At 49.0% G+C, this 15,491-nt stretch overlaps 9 protein-coding genes across 9 annotated transcripts; 5 read left to right on the top strand and 4 right to left on the bottom strand.

Moving 5' to 3' along the window:
• Positions 1 to 1,090: 1,090 nt before the first annotated feature.
• Positions 1,091 to 1,608, bottom strand: BDP55DRAFT_687500 (uncharacterized protein). Its single transcript, XM_060576578.1, has 2 exons — positions 1,283 to 1,608; positions 1,091 to 1,214 (listed from the first exon to the last, which is right to left on the bottom strand). The coding sequence occupies exons 1-2, from the start codon at positions 1,478 to 1,480 to the stop codon at positions 1,137 to 1,139; spliced, it is 276 nt and encodes a 91-aa protein (XP_060421681.1). The 5' UTR covers positions 1,481 to 1,608; the 3' UTR covers positions 1,091 to 1,136.
• Positions 1,472 to 3,639, bottom strand: BDP55DRAFT_738603 (uncharacterized protein). The gene is made up of 4 exons (XM_060580390.1): positions 2,975 to 3,639; positions 2,597 to 2,925; positions 2,171 to 2,341; positions 1,472 to 2,120 (listed from the first exon to the last, which is right to left on the bottom strand). The coding sequence occupies exons 1-4, from the start codon at positions 3,169 to 3,171 to the stop codon at positions 1,657 to 1,659; spliced, it is 1,161 nt and encodes a 386-aa protein (XP_060421680.1). The 5' UTR covers positions 3,172 to 3,639; the 3' UTR covers positions 1,472 to 1,656.
• Positions 3,640 to 3,840: 201 nt separating this feature from the next.
• BDP55DRAFT_596847 (uncharacterized protein) lies at positions 3,841 to 4,415 on the top strand. Its single transcript, XM_060570998.1, has 2 exons — positions 3,841 to 4,103; positions 4,219 to 4,415. The coding sequence occupies exons 1-2, from the start codon at positions 3,900 to 3,902 to the stop codon at positions 4,363 to 4,365; spliced, it is 351 nt and encodes a 116-aa protein (XP_060421679.1). The 5' UTR covers positions 3,841 to 3,899; the 3' UTR covers positions 4,366 to 4,415.
• A 428-nt stretch (positions 4,416 to 4,843) lies between these two features.
• Positions 4,844 to 6,118, top strand: BDP55DRAFT_568398 (zinc finger protein-domain-containing protein; the record flags this gene model as incomplete). The annotated part of the gene is made up of 1 exon (XM_060570682.1): positions 4,844 to 6,118. One exon carries the CDS (start codon positions 4,844 to 4,846, stop codon positions 6,116 to 6,118), a length of 1,275 nt encoding a protein of 424 aa, XP_060421678.1.
• An 877-nt stretch (positions 6,119 to 6,995) lies between these two features.
• On the top strand, positions 6,996 to 8,631 carry BDP55DRAFT_596844 (family 18 glycosyl hydrolase). Its single transcript, XM_060570997.1, has 3 exons — positions 6,996 to 7,245; positions 7,302 to 7,594; positions 7,647 to 8,631. Exons 1-3 carry the CDS (start codon positions 7,124 to 7,126, stop codon positions 8,567 to 8,569), a joined length of 1,338 nt encoding a protein of 445 aa, XP_060421677.1. The 5' UTR covers positions 6,996 to 7,123; the 3' UTR covers positions 8,570 to 8,631.
• Positions 8,632 to 9,637: 1,006 nt separating this feature from the next.
• Positions 9,638 to 10,123, top strand: BDP55DRAFT_639213 (uncharacterized protein; the record flags this gene model as incomplete). The annotated part of the gene is made up of 1 exon (XM_060573216.1): positions 9,638 to 10,123. The coding sequence occupies one exon, from the start codon at positions 9,638 to 9,640 to the stop codon at positions 10,121 to 10,123; it is 486 nt and encodes a 161-aa protein (XP_060421676.1).
• A 1,001-nt stretch (positions 10,124 to 11,124) lies between these two features.
• On the bottom strand, positions 11,125 to 12,027 carry BDP55DRAFT_735331 (uncharacterized protein; the record flags this gene model as incomplete). Its single annotated transcript, XM_060580306.1, has 1 exon — positions 11,125 to 12,027. One exon carries the CDS (start codon positions 12,025 to 12,027, stop codon positions 11,125 to 11,127), a length of 903 nt encoding a protein of 300 aa, XP_060421675.1.
• A 782-nt stretch (positions 12,028 to 12,809) lies between these two features.
• On the bottom strand, positions 12,810 to 14,099 carry BDP55DRAFT_639211 (uncharacterized protein; the record flags this gene model as incomplete). The annotated part of the gene is made up of 1 exon (XM_060573215.1): positions 12,810 to 14,099. One exon carries the CDS (start codon positions 14,097 to 14,099, stop codon positions 12,810 to 12,812), a length of 1,290 nt encoding a protein of 429 aa, XP_060421674.1.
• A 750-nt stretch (positions 14,100 to 14,849) lies between these two features.
• Positions 14,850 to 15,392, top strand: BDP55DRAFT_639210 (uncharacterized protein; the record flags this gene model as incomplete). The annotated part of the gene is made up of 1 exon (XM_060573214.1): positions 14,850 to 15,392. The coding sequence occupies one exon, from the start codon at positions 14,850 to 14,852 to the stop codon at positions 15,390 to 15,392; it is 543 nt and encodes a 180-aa protein (XP_060421673.1).
• Positions 15,393 to 15,491: the final 99 nt, after the last annotated feature.

Raw genomic sequence — 15,491 nt, 5'->3', positions numbered from 1 at the left:
CTGCATCTTCGATCGCTGTACGCTCAGTTCGTAGTTGATCATCCATGAGCTGCAGCAAAGGTTCTTTGTTTGTGAAACTAGACAATTGGATGAACTGTCTCGGGTCCCAAGTTCCAAGCATTGCGGTCTCGTACTACCTTATGGATGACCCGTGCGTAGATGGGTGATAATCATCGAGCCAGAGGCGACGCTTGCCTGCTCCAGGGCGTTCTAGTGATCATGAAAATGTCCCAGCCTCGTTAATTTCCACTTCCATCGTGAAGCAGAGATTGCCCTTGTGTCGAAGTAGGCGCTCAAGAATGGCTTGAATCGGAGTATTCAAGTCGCCATCGGCAACTTGAAGCATAGATGCAACCAGGAATGTGACTTTCATGAGAGTCGGACGCCAGTCAGTGAGGGTTTCCGCTTCTTGAATTATGGGCCATAACCAGGTATGCATTCCGAAATTCGGAAATAAATGTCCTTGGTCAAGCAAGCTGCCGATCACAGCCACACCAAACTCGGGGTCGAATGGAGTTTCCATGATATCACTGTAGTGAATCTTCTTGCAAACTAAGTTTGTGAAGTGGGTGAAAATGCAGCTCGCAAGTAATGAGAGATTTTCTGGGCTTTGAGCAGTATCTTGCGTCGTCTGGAGCTTTGACAACTCATAAGTGTCGTAACCTCCCTGAAGGAGAATGTGTCGGAGGCTGGGAAGCCACAGTATTGGTTCGTCATCATCTGTCTTAGACTCCTCGTGTCTGCATTCCGTGGACAATTATCTGCTACCACATCGAAAAAGTAGATGTACCTCCATAAAGGAGTAGAATCGCACTGTCGAGGGCGTATTGAGGCGTTTAGATATCAGATCATAATCTCTAACCAAAGACGCAACATCCTCGAAAAATTCCAAGTTTGATATGTCAGAGAAGCGTCTTACCCTCATATGCAGAAGAAAAGCAAGAGTTTCACCATACCAACACTCCGCACTCTCGGTGTAGTCTGCTTCGTGACGCCAGGAAGAGACAGTAATATAGGATAGGGCGGTCAAGGCGTCAAGTTCGCTCAGACAACGTTTTCCACTTTTCCTCTCTTGAACGATGAAATCTTCAACGGAGCGGTGAGCCACCTCCAACTTGTAGCGACGCACCAGGTGCTCATCTCTCCCTATGATTGTAACTTCGACTGGCCCTCTGAGACAGCTGTTCAGCCTCTTCTTCGAAACTTCCACATCCCTGGAATCGTCTGTTGGCCTTGAACTTCGAGACTCGAAAGAAGGAGCCGGCTGATCTTTCTCTCTCACCTCGAAGAGTTTCCATGCCAGAAGGGTAATCTTGAAATACCATTCGTTAGCCCTGACAATCGTGTCTAGTGTTTGGTACGCTTTCCGCCTCGCGCCATGGCTGATGGAGGTCATGAAATGATGGAAGAGATGGTTAATGCCTTCGGGGAGTTTATCGACCTCGAGGTGCAAGCATTCTGGTCGATAGCCGTTCTCCATCTGATTACACAGGTCATTGACAACCAATTTAACCCAGAGGAATATTCCCTGAGCCCTGTCAACGATTGAGTCCACAAGAGGCTTGACAATTGAATCAATAATGATTTCAGGGGTGCCGTAATTTCGAACGCATCCAGTCAACTCATCTTTCACGTATTTTTCCATGTCTCTTTTTGTCAAGTCGTGCAAACAGATCCTCTGCTCTTGCGGGAAATATGGAGAAAGATGTTGTATTCTCGACTCGAGACACAGAATTTGATGTTCGCAGAGCTGTGCCTTGACCATTCCTTCAGAGTCTCTGCCAAATGGCGATGCTGGAAATCCGTAGACTCCTCCATCTCATCCAGGCCGTCGATGAAGAAGCAAAAGCGAAAACTCCCATTCACCTTAGTATGATAAACTAGGAGTTTGAGTGCTTCTCGAACTTCTGTATGATGAATTATAAGCTCTTTGCTTGCTTTCCAAGGAGCTGACCATGCAGAATTCCAGTGAGATAGGGAAAGTAGACGTGTCAACTCGGGTCGGCCAACAATTGCACCATAAAGTAAGGCTCGGCACATGCCGTCGAAAGATTTCTGAAGGTAAGAATTGCCAGGCTGCCAGAAGAAGTGCGTAGCGAGAACGAGCTGTCTTGAATCACCTTTACGTGTGTCAGAAAGCAAACGATTGGTGATGGAAGGCAAGACTTACCAGCCCATTGCTGTAACTTGTCTTGAACATGCGGATTGTTTATGATGAGCTCCATCAGTGTTGATTCTCCTGCACCAAGCTTGGCAGAAAAGCGAAACACTCCACTTCCGGTGGAAAGCCAGTCTAGAAATCTTCTCCTGGTCTCTCGCCTCCCCTCGTCGTGTTGTTCCTCTCTAGCGAGTGCTTCCTCATGCCGCTTCTTTCCGAGTTCGTATTTCTCTTGACGATCTTCCTCTTCGCAGCTGCCCTCTTCAAATTCTTCCTTTTCGGATATGGGCCCTTTCTCTCCGTAGAACTCTTCCCTACTCTCTCTGCCTCTGGAGGGTTCGTCCTCGGATTCTTCCTCTTCGCGCAAGTCTTCTTTACGTTGTTTCTTATGTGGAAATTCCTTCTCCTGTTCGGCCTTCTCGGAATATTCTCCCTCACTCTCCTCTTCTATAGAAAAGTCTTTTTCGTCTTCTTCATCGGAGAACATCCATTTGAAGGTCTCGGCGTGGGCTTCGGAGACTTGGTCGAACCTATGGTTCATTTCAACAAATTTTAATCCATTGAGCACGCGCTCTTGGGCCACGGCATCAAGCTTGTCCTCCGGTATATCGAGTAAACTGTTGAGGCTACCCTTAATCGCTTCATCAAGTCCAGGAGCTTGGATGCTACTTCTGATCTGCTCAACGGACGCCTGGAGGTCCTCAAGGCGAGTGTTGCTGCTCGTTGACAAGTCTATAATGTCCTTTAACTTGTCTTGGGTATCCCGACTAGTTTGGTCAGTCCATAGTAATCTGGTAGAAGTCTATTGTTGCTTACCTCGTGACGTAATTGAGCTTGAAGTGCAACTGTCCGCGACATGCTTCGAGCCGTACTCTAAGCTCTTCTTTATCGCCGGAAAATCTCTCATTCTTGAGGGCCGAGACAAAGGAATCCCATTTAGAAGTTAGAACCTTTGACCTTCGGTTTGATTCGGTCGAGCAGTCGTTTTTAGGTCCACGGCCAGTGTCTTGCATTCAGCAGCCAATTCACACAAGTCTTTGTCGTTTCCTGTCCTAAGTCCGGGGCCTGGCCCAGATAGCTTCGTGGATAATTCTTGTAAGTCGCCGACGATGGTTTCGACAGGCTGTGGTGAATGCCAGCGACCCACACTCAAGCCAACGAGCGCTTATCCCTAAAGACACCCTCTATCCCTCAACTCCCAGATAGCGCCACTACATCCGTCTCCAGTCTTTCTCTAGTTCTGCTCTATTTCCCTTATACTCGCCTATAAATAATCTCGGAATAGGTCGAGCTTAGAGAAAGATTAGAGACGGATGTAGTGACGCCATCTAGCAGTCAATGGGAAGCCGGCATGCTTTCCAGGTTTGGAACTTGATTCATAAGCCGGAGGACGAGTCAATCAGTCTTAGACTGGGGGAAGGCATGGATTGGTTTCTGCATATGCGCTCTCTTGAGTATTTCGGGTGCTGGATCAAGGGCTCGCCAACGTTTTGGATGATCCTTAATGAAGAGCACGTCGGCTAAGGAAGAGGAGAGCAACAATTAGTCACAACTCCAAAGTACTCCGTACATACCGGTATGATAGGCTGTCGCGTAATGGGACAGCTTCTTGTGGCATGTATTCTAGGGACCAATCAGGCTTCCTCGTCCGAACCTTGCTCTCCACAGCAACTCAACCCACACCACAACACTCAAACTCGACGTCCCCCACTACATTTTACAGTACAGTTAGCAACACGACATGGCATCATCAGCGATTCGATTTGTGGCAGGTACCAAAAAGTCACCCTTAGATACTCTGTATCTACAATGTCATGTGAAACCTGGCGCTTCCCGAGTTCGCGAAGGGGTCACAGCCGTCACAGACGCGACCGTGGAACTATGCGTTTCAGCACAGGCGAAGGAAGGCGAAGCTAATAAAGCTGTCGTGAAATTGCTCAGTGGGGTATGTGTACTATTTCAGCTCTAAATATTCCTATTTCAAGCAGCAGGAGCACATCGACTCATCAAGGCTTCCGGTCGGTTCCGTGTCGTCGTCGCAGGGTGCTAAATTAATTCAGGTTTTGGGCGTTCCCAAATCAGACCTCGTAATCACACAAGGACTCAAGTCCAGAGAAAAGACTGTCGCGTTGGGCAACGTTCATGATGGAGAATCAGGTGTGGCTAGGATCAGGAAGCAGCTTGAGAAAGCTTCGGAAGATGGTTGATATAGGAGATACCTAGGTATACACGAATCAACTAAATTTCTCACTGCGAACCTAAGGAAACCATTTCCAACTCGATAGTAAAGGCAGGCATGAGCAGCTTTATAGTGCCTACCGCCCACCTTCCAGGCCTGGCCGGGAGCTCTTTCTCCGATATGTTCTTGCCCTTTTTGAATAAGAAGGACCTGCCTCACACCTCCAGCTCATTTTTAAAACTCGGCAGGAGCACAATGTCTCACCTTCGCAGTATAAAGGAAACATCTTCACATCCCCATCCCTCTCTCAAATCTCTACCCAATCTTTCTTCCTACACTTCTCTCCCTCCTCAGCTCTCTCCCTTCTGCAACTCACTATCTTGATTCAAACTTGATACATACCCGCATTCACGATCAAACAGAGAGAGCTTTATCGAATCATCGTCACCATGTCAGATCCACGAAGCAGACGCGAGGGAAACAAAACTGACGAGTCGGCATACTCAATGACTCCATCGCTCGTCGAAAACCTTACGATAGCGAACAAGTATGTTCAACATGGCGACGTCATTGACATTGATCAACCTGACGAATCCTACACTACAACACTCAAGCGTTTTCTTTCCGTAAACGCAGTCCTGAGCACGGCGTCGTCATTTGCTATCCGTCAACAACAAGCTGCAGAGCGAGATCTTCCGCTCGAAGTCATTGGAGAAGGGTTCTGCGGTGTGATCTATGACTTCCCTAGCAGGGGACTCATCATCAAGGCCGGTAGGCCAAACAAGAAGCAAGAGATGTGGGCTGATCATGTGGCTCATATCAAAATGTGGGAAGCTTCGAAAACCACACACTCTTACGCCATGCCAAGACCTGCATATATCGTGCAAATCGAGGACCTTCAAGCCTGGAAGATTGCTCACCGCAAGGAGATTAAGTCTCATTCAAGATTTTTCTTTGATCCCAGCGCGATCATGGTGTCTGAACGCATTCTCCCGCTACCTCGAAGCATCCGTGAAGCGCTTGTGTCCATCTTCTGTCCTTCCGACATGAAAGCTCATGCTTCAAACAATCCAGCAAACAAGCATTGCGTAATCCGCGTTTACCTTGGACGCAGATGCCTGAATCAACGAGTCGAGGATGAATTCTCTTTGAGAAACTTTGAGCTCACGCTGGACAAGATGGAAATTTTGGGTGTAAACCCGCAACAATACGTTCAACCAATGGCTGAGGCTTTGGCTGTCATGCACTGGTCTGCTCAGATTGACGGTGCAGATGTCGAATTCGTTCTTGGCAGTTCTCCCGAGCGTCGCATATCTGCTCAAACCCTGGACTCGATTGACCTTGAAGGGGAAATCATCACGACCTGGAACCTGGATGAATCGAAATCAAGCGGCATCAACTTTCTCCGACGCAGTGTGAGCATCTTCTTGCTTGATTTCAATCAATGTCGAAGACTGCCGCCCACCCCCAGAGGCATTGAGAATGCTGTAACAGCATTCTGGGAAAACGACCCATACTACCCAAAACCTGGTTATAAGGAAGGAACCCCAGAGTGGATTCTTTGGGACCAGTTCAAGAGCTTTTACTTAGCCAAGAGCTACAAGATTTTGGACGACTCTGCTACAATGCCCGCCGAGTTCCTCCGCGGAGTCGAAGAGCATGGAGCTGCAGGAGCAAGGCAGTTATTCATGGGAGGTCCCCCCCCCCAAACTCTGCTACGGCTTCCTCGGAACTCATCGCTGGTCCTCCAAGACCCATGCCGGCTTCATCTACCTCCGTAGCAAACACAAACGAAGACAAAAAGAAGGAGAGGAAGAAGGAGAGGAAGTACGCAACTCTAGGATGATCATTCCTCTATCATGCGCCAATGTGCGAGTCTCAAGGTCAAGGAGAAAGATTAAGAGAGTCATTCCACATGGAAATTACACATGGAAGTGCCGGACGCGGATTGGGCTGTAACTAGTACTATCAATACCATCAGTCAAGAGAATCCTCCCATCACCTTTGAAACGTTTTTGGCGTGACTATTATTAGAAAAGCCTCCAAGTCTTGGACGTTTGAGTAAAAGAGGTTTATCTTCTAGATTGTTGATCTTTCGGACGGAAACCCCGGAAGGCTTGTGCTTTGGTCAAGCTTTTTCCATCTGGAAAATCATCTTGGCTGCAGCACTCTTTCAGTCGCGCGACTCATTCGACAGTATCCTAGACGGGCTCATCCCGGCGAGTCAGCCTACTAATTGCAGACGGAGTCCAACCGTAATTTCCGACTCTACCAAACGGACAATTTATACTTTCTTGATATATTGAACTCTCCACCGCTGTCAACCATGTCTCGCAGTGTCCGCAACCGATCCCGCCTTGTCTCCTGACTTGGCACCGCGAAGTGCCGCACTACCGCGCTCGCCCGCGAATTGATCACCCCTCCTGATCCACCCGACAACTACCCGCCCAATTTAGCTTGGCACTTGTTATGAGTGCAATCAACCAAGGGAAACCAAACGTCGAAGTTTGCTTCCCTAAACAACCGGGTTGTGGCCAGCGGTAATGCGCACTAGGGCCCGCTACCTGTGTGTAACTTTCATCAAAACGAGACTGGTTGCGTATCCCTCGGATGGGGGTCGAGTTGAGGTATTTGAGGATGCGTTTCCCTCCACTCACGTATACGTGTAAGGATTCTTTTCCTTTCCTCAAGCGCTTCTACGCCTCTCCAGTCACTCGCTTAATCTGATCGTCTCAATTCCTTTTTGAGGATCCACATTCTTTTGATAATACCAGACCATAGTAATAATGCTGTTTCGATCTCTTGGCCTGGCCTCTGTGGCCGCCGTGGCCGCCCAGGCTGCTTCCGCCGACACTACCTGCACTGAAGGAACAGGCGCAGCTCCTCGTTATGTCATGTACTTTGACCAGTAAGTTATTCCAACCACAGGAGATCCCAGACAACTTTCTCATAGATCCAATCTAGATACCACACGGCAGGAATTCCGGATAAGTCCGTAACCTCGGGCGTTACCCATGTAATCACTGCATTCGCCAACTCTTCCCTCTTTGCTTCCGATCCTGCTGGCGAATACAAGCCCTTCAAGCCCCTAAGCGAGGTCCGCGCTCTGTTCAACAACGGAACCAAGGTCTGCATGGCCATTGGAGGTTGGGGCGACACGGATGGATTTGGTCTCGGTGCTGCCACCAACGAGAGCCGTCACAAGTACGCTATAAACGTCGCAGACACCGCGGTCAAGCTCGGATATGACTGTGTCGGTAAGTGACGGATGATGGATCTTTCATTATCACCCGCTTAACGTGATTATAGACGTCGATTGGGAGTACCCAGGTGGTAATGGCGCGGACTACGTCCAGAAGCCCAACAGCCAAAAAACTTCGGAGATCAACACTTTCCCTCTGCTCTTGTCTGCTATCAAGACGCAGCTGAAGCACCACAAGATGGAGCTGTCCGTCACCGCCCCAGGTCTGAAGCGCGATATGATTGCGTTCACCAAGCACCAGACCCCCAAGATCAACGCTGCTGTCGACCACTTCACTGTCATGACCTACGATCTCATGAACCGCCGCGACAATATCACCAAGCATCACACTGACATCAAGGGGTCTCTCGAGGCTATCGACACCTACATCGCTCTTGGCGTCGCGCCCGCCAAAATCAACCTTGGTTTTGCTCTCTACGCCAAGTGGTTCACCACCGCGAAGGGCTATAACTGCACCCAGGGTCTCGGCTGCCCCACCGAGCTCCTCGAGGCTGCCGACGGCACCGATACGGGCATGTCCGGAGCCGTAACCTTCGAGACCGCCAATTTCCAGGCCGCTCCCACCAACCTGACTACTTCTCCGGATGCTTCCTGCGGTGCCGGCACTTTCTACAAGTGCCCCACTGGTAACTGCTGCTCTCAGTACGGATTCTGCGGTGCCACCGCCGCTCACTGCGGCAACGGCTGCCAGTCCGACTACGGTATCTGTAACGGCACCTCCACCCTCTCTTCCTTCAAGACTGCCATCGCCAACGGCAAGACCGATGAGGTCAGCGGCGGCCAGTGGTACTGGGACCCCGCCGGTCCTTTCTTCTGGACCTGGGACACTCCTGCTCTCGTCACCCGCAAGTTCAACGAGATTGCTAAGGCTCGCGGCCTGGGTGGTGTCGCTGTTTGGAGTTTGGGTGAGGACTCGTACGACTTCAGCCTCCTCAAGGCCATTCAAGCCGGTGTCCAGGCTTGGTTCTAGGAGCATTAGTGTAACTTGGAATATTTAAGCATGTCTAGCATACATAATTGAAGCCACAATAGCAACTACTTCTTTGTCTCGCCCTGTCTTCTCTGTGCCAGCGAGACTCTAATCCAAGTGCTGCAATGAGCTCGTAATCTGGAAGTTCCAAACCCCCGCACCATGAACTCAACTACGCAAGTTTCTAGTCACGCCATCTTATCGTCCAAGTTGACTTGAAGTATTGAGTAGATACCGCCGCCCACCATCTCTTAAGTGAAGTACCCAGTCAAATTGAAGCAGACCTACTTCGAAGACCAGTACCTGCGACTTCGTCGGATGACATCGTGATCATGAATCTCTGCCAGTATATCCGGACAGAACTAGCCCACAGGATCCCAGCTTATTGAGACTATATAATGGACCGTCTTGAAGCATCGGAATACTATCTACTTTACTTCCATGTGCATGAAGACATGATTTGATGGAAGCTCGAAAGGAATGAAGTGGCAATAGGGAAAAGCGCAGCTTTATCTCAAAAGAGCTTTGAATAGCCTTTGTAGAATGCCTCAGATGCTGGTGGGTTACAAAAATCAGCAACGCTTACCTTAGAGGTTTTGAAAGACGGAATGGAAAGGTCATCAACTAGTTCAATAGCATAAAGATTCTTTCTGAATGAAAGAAAGATATTTCTGTAGTCTCAAGGACAAAGACGGTGTCGCTCAAAGTGAGTAGTGCTCGACGCAAGACAAAACAACACTAATTGACTAGCTACTGAGTGTGTGCACAACGGAATTGTCTGCGCAATGGCAATGCAAGAAAGCCCAAAACAACTTACCAAAGGTTGGTAAAGATTAAGAGGGTTCATAAATGCATAAAATTGACAGATGCTCTGATGCAATCTATGTTATCATGCCCGAAGTTCTCCATGAAACTAACCAACACAAGCGACAACATTCCTCAACTCCAAGGAGCCAGACCCAACAAACACACATTGTTCCAAAACACCAAAAGCCTCTTTTCAAACCTTGCTATAAGTAAACCCAACAAGCCATCAAGCCTAATATTCCACTCCCACAGAGAAGCAACATGTCCACTCAATCGTTACACGCACGTCTTCCGGCCCTGAATTGTCCTGTCAATTTGTCCTACGAGATCTTCCTCCATATCGTTGACGCGATGGTTTCAGAGAGTTGCGAAGTGCTTAGATACGAAAATGCAACCTACACTCTCGATTACCAAAGGCAATTTCTTCGAAGCCAATTTTCCATCGTACTGGAAGATAGATGGGACCCTGAAGGCGTCAAGATACAGGAGCGTCGATGGAACGAAATTCGCACCCTTCTACAAGTCGACAAAACTAGCAGACGCATGGTTAGACAAGTCTTCGTTCCTAGCAACATTATACGCGTCATGTACTCTCAACAAAAGTATGATTCTCAACACAAGGTCGGATGGTTTCGCACGCTGCCAGGAGGTGTACTTCCAGATACTGACATTTTCGAGATAGCGCCGGACGCGGAGAGCATCATGCGTGGATCTTTCAGCCTTCGAAATCTTCCCCAACCCGAATAAAGAGAGCTATATAGCCTAGTAAGAAGGGTCCAAGGGTCAGTGTGCGACTATCTGCCCGCATTGCCCCCTTTCCCTAAGTGGCCGCCAGCTTTTACTCCTCAATTGATGCAATTCTTTCCCAACTTGCAAGAAGTGTGGCTCAAAATCGGACAGAACTTTAAAGGAATTGACCCAAGAGTCTCGTTCCACTACTCTCATGGTTATAGCATGCCTATCGACACCCACATTTTTCCGACCCTGAATCTGCAAGCAGTATTTCCTGAAGAAACTTTGATGAAACAGTTACGCGTTGCAGAAAACCGAGGCATCTCTGTTTTCTTGATGATAGACAGTGCAGAAACGGCACGGCTGCTCTTGGAGGACGGAGCTGTTCGCATGCAATTCCTTAACCCACACTGCAATTGCTACCATGAGCTACACGATGATCTGAGAGTTCGTGGCGTTACTCTAGGAGTCGATGCAGCAGCAACATTAATATTCTATGAGGCTTGAACTGTGGAGTCTACGGCAGACTATCACGGAGGAGCGTTTGAGGAGCACGCTTTGCATTCATGTTTGAACTTCAAGAAGTCCTCTGAATCACTTACAATCGATCATATCAAGTTATTGGCCTAATTTTCTATCACGAAGCTATCAATTAATGTTGTGTCTTCGTGTCTTTCGGCTAATTAAATGGTGACGAAGATCATGTCATGTATTATATGTTTTCTCGTTGCGGTAGGGTACGTCGAAATTGCTCGGTATGCCAATGTAGCACCTCATTGGGATGCCGAATGCTCGTGCTATCTTTCTCTTGATTTCTTGCGCAATGTTGTTTGTTATCTATTATAAGTAGGGACTCGCATACAATGGATGCCGTCCTGGCATTCGACCAATTTTGCGAGATGGAATATTCCTCCATTCTCCCATCCTGTGTCCGAAAGTCTGAGGACTCCCCCCCTCTTCACAAGGCTTGATCGGTAGCTCGCAATGCAATTGTATGAACTTGCAGTTCAAATTCCTCAGGTAATTCTTCGGGAAATCCTCAGGAACTCGGCAATGCGCTGCTCCCGAGGCATTCCTAGACAGACCTCCTTCACCCAGCAGTCGCAGCAGTCGCAGTTCCGGCAGCTGGACTTGACGCGAATGGCCTCCTCTGTAATATCCAGCTCCAACTCAAACATATCACGAGCCATGGACCCGGCGAAAATGGAAATCTTCCGTTTCTTGAACTGAGGGCCAAGCTTCCGCGCAATGTGGCCGTGGTTCTTTTCCCACTCCGCTAGCCATGGAAAGTGATCCTCATCAATCTTTATGAACTCTGGGTGGGATTCCGAGCGAGAACATCTGCATCTGTCCTCTTCTTCCTTCATTCGATAAGCGCCAGCGGGGATGATGATCTTCCGGAGGTTGGGGAGGGAAGCGAGCGCGTCGACATAGCCTTCGGAGTTCTTTTGGAAGAACATGGTGTCTGCACCTTGCACGGTCGTGATGTTTCGGACGATTTCACTACCCGTGATGGTAGGAAGCATGATCGCGGCGAAGAGGAAGTCGATCTCGTAACTTTCCTGCAGGGTGAAGATGTCGACGGCTGGGCACACCCGTGCCACGAACGGGTATCGGTCATGGCGACGCTTGCTAGTGACCATTGGTATGGGAAGGAAGTCTTTGCTAATCATTTTGCGGCTTCTGGAGTCGATATGCAAGAGGTTGCGCAATCGGTTGAGTCGCTCGAAATGGTCATGATGCTCGCCCTCCGTGCTGACAACAACTTTAGCCTCACTCTGCTTGTTGTATTCGAGAACGTAGTCCATCGGCTCGGCGACTTCCACTTGCTCCAAAATGAGAAACTCAATGGTGTCGAGGAAAATCTCGTAAGGGACGCGGGGGGAACCGGTCAGATGCGGAGTCTCCGACAGAGACATGTTCATGGTATTTCGCCTGCGTTATTTCGATGGTCGAGTTCGATTTCTGAATTTTCTTGCACCTGGAGCCGGCGGAGAAAAGTTGAAATTCCACGATGTCGATATCGCGATGGCTGTGGTGTCTTCGACTGTTTGAGGGCAGAAGATAGGGATGGCGCGTTTACTTTCCACGAGGAAAACAAACGGAGGGTCGAGTAAACCCCCCGAACGCGATTATTTGGGAGGGAAAGAAAGAATTTTTCGGTCGACAAGGAAGCTAAGAGGAAGGAAGAGAAGTTAACCTGTCCATGGAAGCGCAAGGCTACCAAGCGGAACTGGACTGATCTACCGGCTTGCCGGGTAATGGAGGTTTCGATGGGAGCAAGATGAGGTGCCGTTAGGCCAACTGTTGGCAATCTTGAGATCACAATAATCAAACATAAGTATATGACTCTTGTGATATGGATAACAAGACCTTCTTCGTGGCCTGTCAATGAATGTTCCAGCAATCCACCCATCTCCGAATAAAGCCCAGACATCGTGAAGTATGATCACTTTCAAGAATGGGGCATGCTTTGCGAGGAACCTCAAGGCTAAGTAGGGAAGAGGATGTAAACATAGTAACCTAAAAGTGAGGATGAGTGTCTTTAATTGTTGTATTTCCCGGGCGATAGGGGAGTGTAACGTGTGTTTGGGCCATAGATTACCGACACCTCCACCATTCCAAGCTAAGTCGTGATATCTAGTGTGACTATCTGATTGCTCACATAAACATGTATTCATGATGCCTTGTTGATCCTGACTTATCGGCGCGTAATTCCATACTTCATCTTACATTGGGCCAGCTGCTTTTGCAAATTTGTCTGAGATGGCTGAGTTACACCCTCGAAGTGCCCTGAATCGGTTGCTGCTGCCTTGCTCATAAGCTCCACTAGCCTCTGCGGATCATGGGCGAAGGCTATCCCGTCAAGCAGACTCGGATCAGCCCCCTTCTCGAGAAGCCACTCTGCGTATTCCCAGTCCCCGGTAGCACAAGCCAACGTCAGAGCAGTCTGCTCCCCTCTGTCCCCTGCCCACTTCACATCATCGACACCAACATCATCGAAACTCAACATGTGCTCAGCCATATCACGTCTCATTGAGAATGGAATTGCCAACAGCGCAGCATCCTCACTCTCTTGGTGGGCTGTCGAAAATGCCATCATGTCTCGTGCAATGCGCAGCAAGGGCATGAGTTCGGAGACACTAAGGGTAGGAACACTGTAGGTCCTGAGTAGCTCAAAAAACCGCGGGTTCCAGGTCTCTATCGTAAGGCCAAATGTCCATATCCCATGTCGATGAAACGGAACCTCGACTGAAAACCATACATCTTGTTTTTGCTCCTTTAGTGTCGGAATGTGATACCAGCCGGGCCCAATGTTCGGGTCGGCGCCGTTAGAAAGGAGAAACTCGGTCAGCGGTTTGTTGCAGACGCATGAGGGATCTTGTAACGCCCACTTTGGGTAGTTCCCCTCTCTGGGTTCCCATGCCTGATTCGGATGCCACCCTGCGTCCATGAAAGTATGCAGCAGAGGAACCAAAGTGTCGTCTTCTTCCGGGAATGTCTCGAAAAGAGAAGCACCAATAGCGGTTCCTCGTGTTTTAGATGCTGCTTCCGTGCCTTCAAAGACGTATCCGTGGAGGGCTGTATCGTTGGCAAGCAGAACCTTTGCAACAGCAGGCTGATTCCCAAAAGAAGCTTGTTGTAAACCGAATTGGCGAACAGCGTGACTCGGAGATATGTTCTGAATGAAGGCTTCGACCTCTTGCAGGTGGCCGACTCGACAAGCAATGTAGAACTCGAGCTCTTCGGGGTCATCAGGATTCAATTTGTCGACGTCAATAGCGTATTCTGGTTGAGGAAGGCGAGGCGGAAGCGGGGGCAATTCCTCAAACAGTGCCTCGAATTCTTGAATTTCGTCTAGCAATTGGGGAGCTTCGTCAACCTGACGCTGCTTCGATCGACGTTCCTCGTTGATACGTTTGACGTATGCAATATGCCATTCCAGCCGTGCCCGGCGTCGGGAATTACCTTGCGTTGTAGTGTGTCCCATGTTAGAACTTAGACAGTGGCGAGTTATCAGTACGAACGTTTGGCTTAATTACTCAGAGTGGCCATTTCGCGAAGTTTTGGAATCAGCCTACTTCGGGGTAAAACTGGGTGACCTTATACATGATGTACTTTTGACTCGCCTTTGAGAATAGGGATGTTTCTTAGATTTCGCATCTAATTAAGTCATTGTCGGAGGGAAAAAGGGGACAGAGTGCGGTTGAAGAGCAAGGGAGTCAGTCAATCAATGCGATAAAGTGACTAGGGGGGCGTAGGCAGGTTCTGCAGTCTGTCTTTCCTTGCGAGTTCCTTTCGACGATGACACCGGCTTCTTTGTCCTCTTATGTCAACTACTTCTTGTCTCCCTGCTGTACTTCTCATTTGGTTGATTCGGTCGTCCATGACGCTATCATTCTACATCGGGCATGTCTTTAGTGAATGCCATTAATCCATCCCTTCAAACTAAAGATGGCTGCGCGGGGGACTTGTGTCAACAAAGTGTCTCCTTACTTGAGGTACAATTATGGCAAGTCTGTACCTGATCTGTTTGTGCCAGATTTAGAAGGGATAGCATGGTGTCACCTGGAATAAAGCCCAAAGATATGGGGGTTACACTTTCAATCGGGCAATGGTCTTTTCTTTCAGTGGCATCAAGTCCACTGGCGATTTGAAAAGCGCGCTTCCATCCTCATTTCTGCCTCGCTACATTGTCTGCTATTCTCGCCCTTCATAGATCCATTCTGAGAAGCATACCATGCCGTCAAAGTCTAGGTTCACTCTTTTTCTAGGCTCGCTACTGTTGGCCAGTACTCAACTAAGAGTACACGCTGGACCATCGCCAGGCATCCAAAGGTGGGCAGCTTGGACAACCAGCTACAACAACAAGCATGTGGTTCTAGCAGAGTCGCCGCCCCCTCCCAGCTCGCCTAGCTCATATGCTATCCCTTCTCTGACACCAACCCCATCTGTTTCTCAGACGTCTTCTCCGCCTCAGACAACCAAAAGCGAAAAGTCATTCAACCCTTCCGACGTACCCACAGTGTGGCCCTCCTCCACAGCCGCTGCACAGAAACCCGGGGCAGCTTGCACCGAGGAAAGCCAATGTAACGGCTCAAACACCCAATGCGGTTGTTACGAGGCTCCGGCTTGTGATGAAACTGCCCAGGTCTGCAAGTGCCTGGCCCTGCCCGCGACCACGCCTAAACCGACTTCCACCACAACGACACCGACAACAACACTAGCGAAGCACTGTACCCTGTGGTCACGTAATGGGTTAAGGACATGGAGATCAAGATAGGCGAGCAGAAATGCGACGATAAAGCCTCGTTCGACAAAGAGCAAGTCAGCGGTATGGATATCTTAATGGATATCAAGAAGATTTGCAATGCGTTGGATG

This window comes from Colletotrichum godetiae (genome assembly GCF_030913485.1).
Source record: "Colletotrichum godetiae strain CBS 193.32 chromosome Unknown BDP55scaffold_113, whole genome shotgun sequence".
Lineage (NCBI taxonomy): Eukaryota > Fungi > Ascomycota > Sordariomycetes > Glomerellales > Glomerellaceae > Colletotrichum > Colletotrichum godetiae.
The sequence above is the reverse complement of the archived record's forward strand: the minus strand, read 5'-3'. Positions and strand labels throughout refer to the sequence as shown.

Coding starts and splice junctions, on each gene's coding strand:
- BDP55DRAFT_687500 (XM_060576578.1), bottom strand. CDS start 1,480: ATGGAGAACGGCTATCGACCAGAATGCTTGCACCTCGAGGTCGATAAA. Junction 1,215..1,282: donor TGGCATGGAAACTCTTCGAG/GTGAGAGAGAAA, acceptor AGACGATTCCAG/GGATGTGGAAGTTTCGAAGA.
- BDP55DRAFT_738603 (XM_060580390.1), bottom strand. CDS start 3,171: ATGCAAGACACTGGCCGTGGACCTAAAAACGACTGCTCGACCGAATCA. Junction 2,342..2,596: donor CTTTTCTATAGAAGAGGAGA/GTGAGGGAGAAT, acceptor CACTCGCTAGAG/AGGAACAACACGACGAGGGG. Junction 2,121..2,170: donor CAAGTTACAGCAATGGGCTG/GTAAGTCTTGCC, acceptor ACACACGTAAAG/GTGATTCAAGACAGCTCGTT.
- BDP55DRAFT_596847 (XM_060570998.1), top strand. CDS start 3,900: ATGGCATCATCAGCGATTCGATTTGTGGCAGGTACCAAAAAGTCACCC. Junction 4,104..4,218: donor TCGTGAAATTGCTCAGTGGG/GTATGTGTACTA, acceptor AAATTAATTCAG/GTTTTGGGCGTTCCCAAATC.
- BDP55DRAFT_596844 (XM_060570997.1), top strand. CDS start 7,124: ATGCTGTTTCGATCTCTTGGCCTGGCCTCTGTGGCCGCCGTGGCCGCC. Junction 7,246..7,301: donor TATGTCATGTACTTTGACCA/GTAAGTTATTCC, acceptor GATCCAATCTAG/ATACCACACGGCAGGAATTC. Junction 7,595..7,646: donor GCTCGGATATGACTGTGTCG/GTAAGTGACGGA, acceptor ACGTGATTATAG/ACGTCGATTGGGAGTACCCA.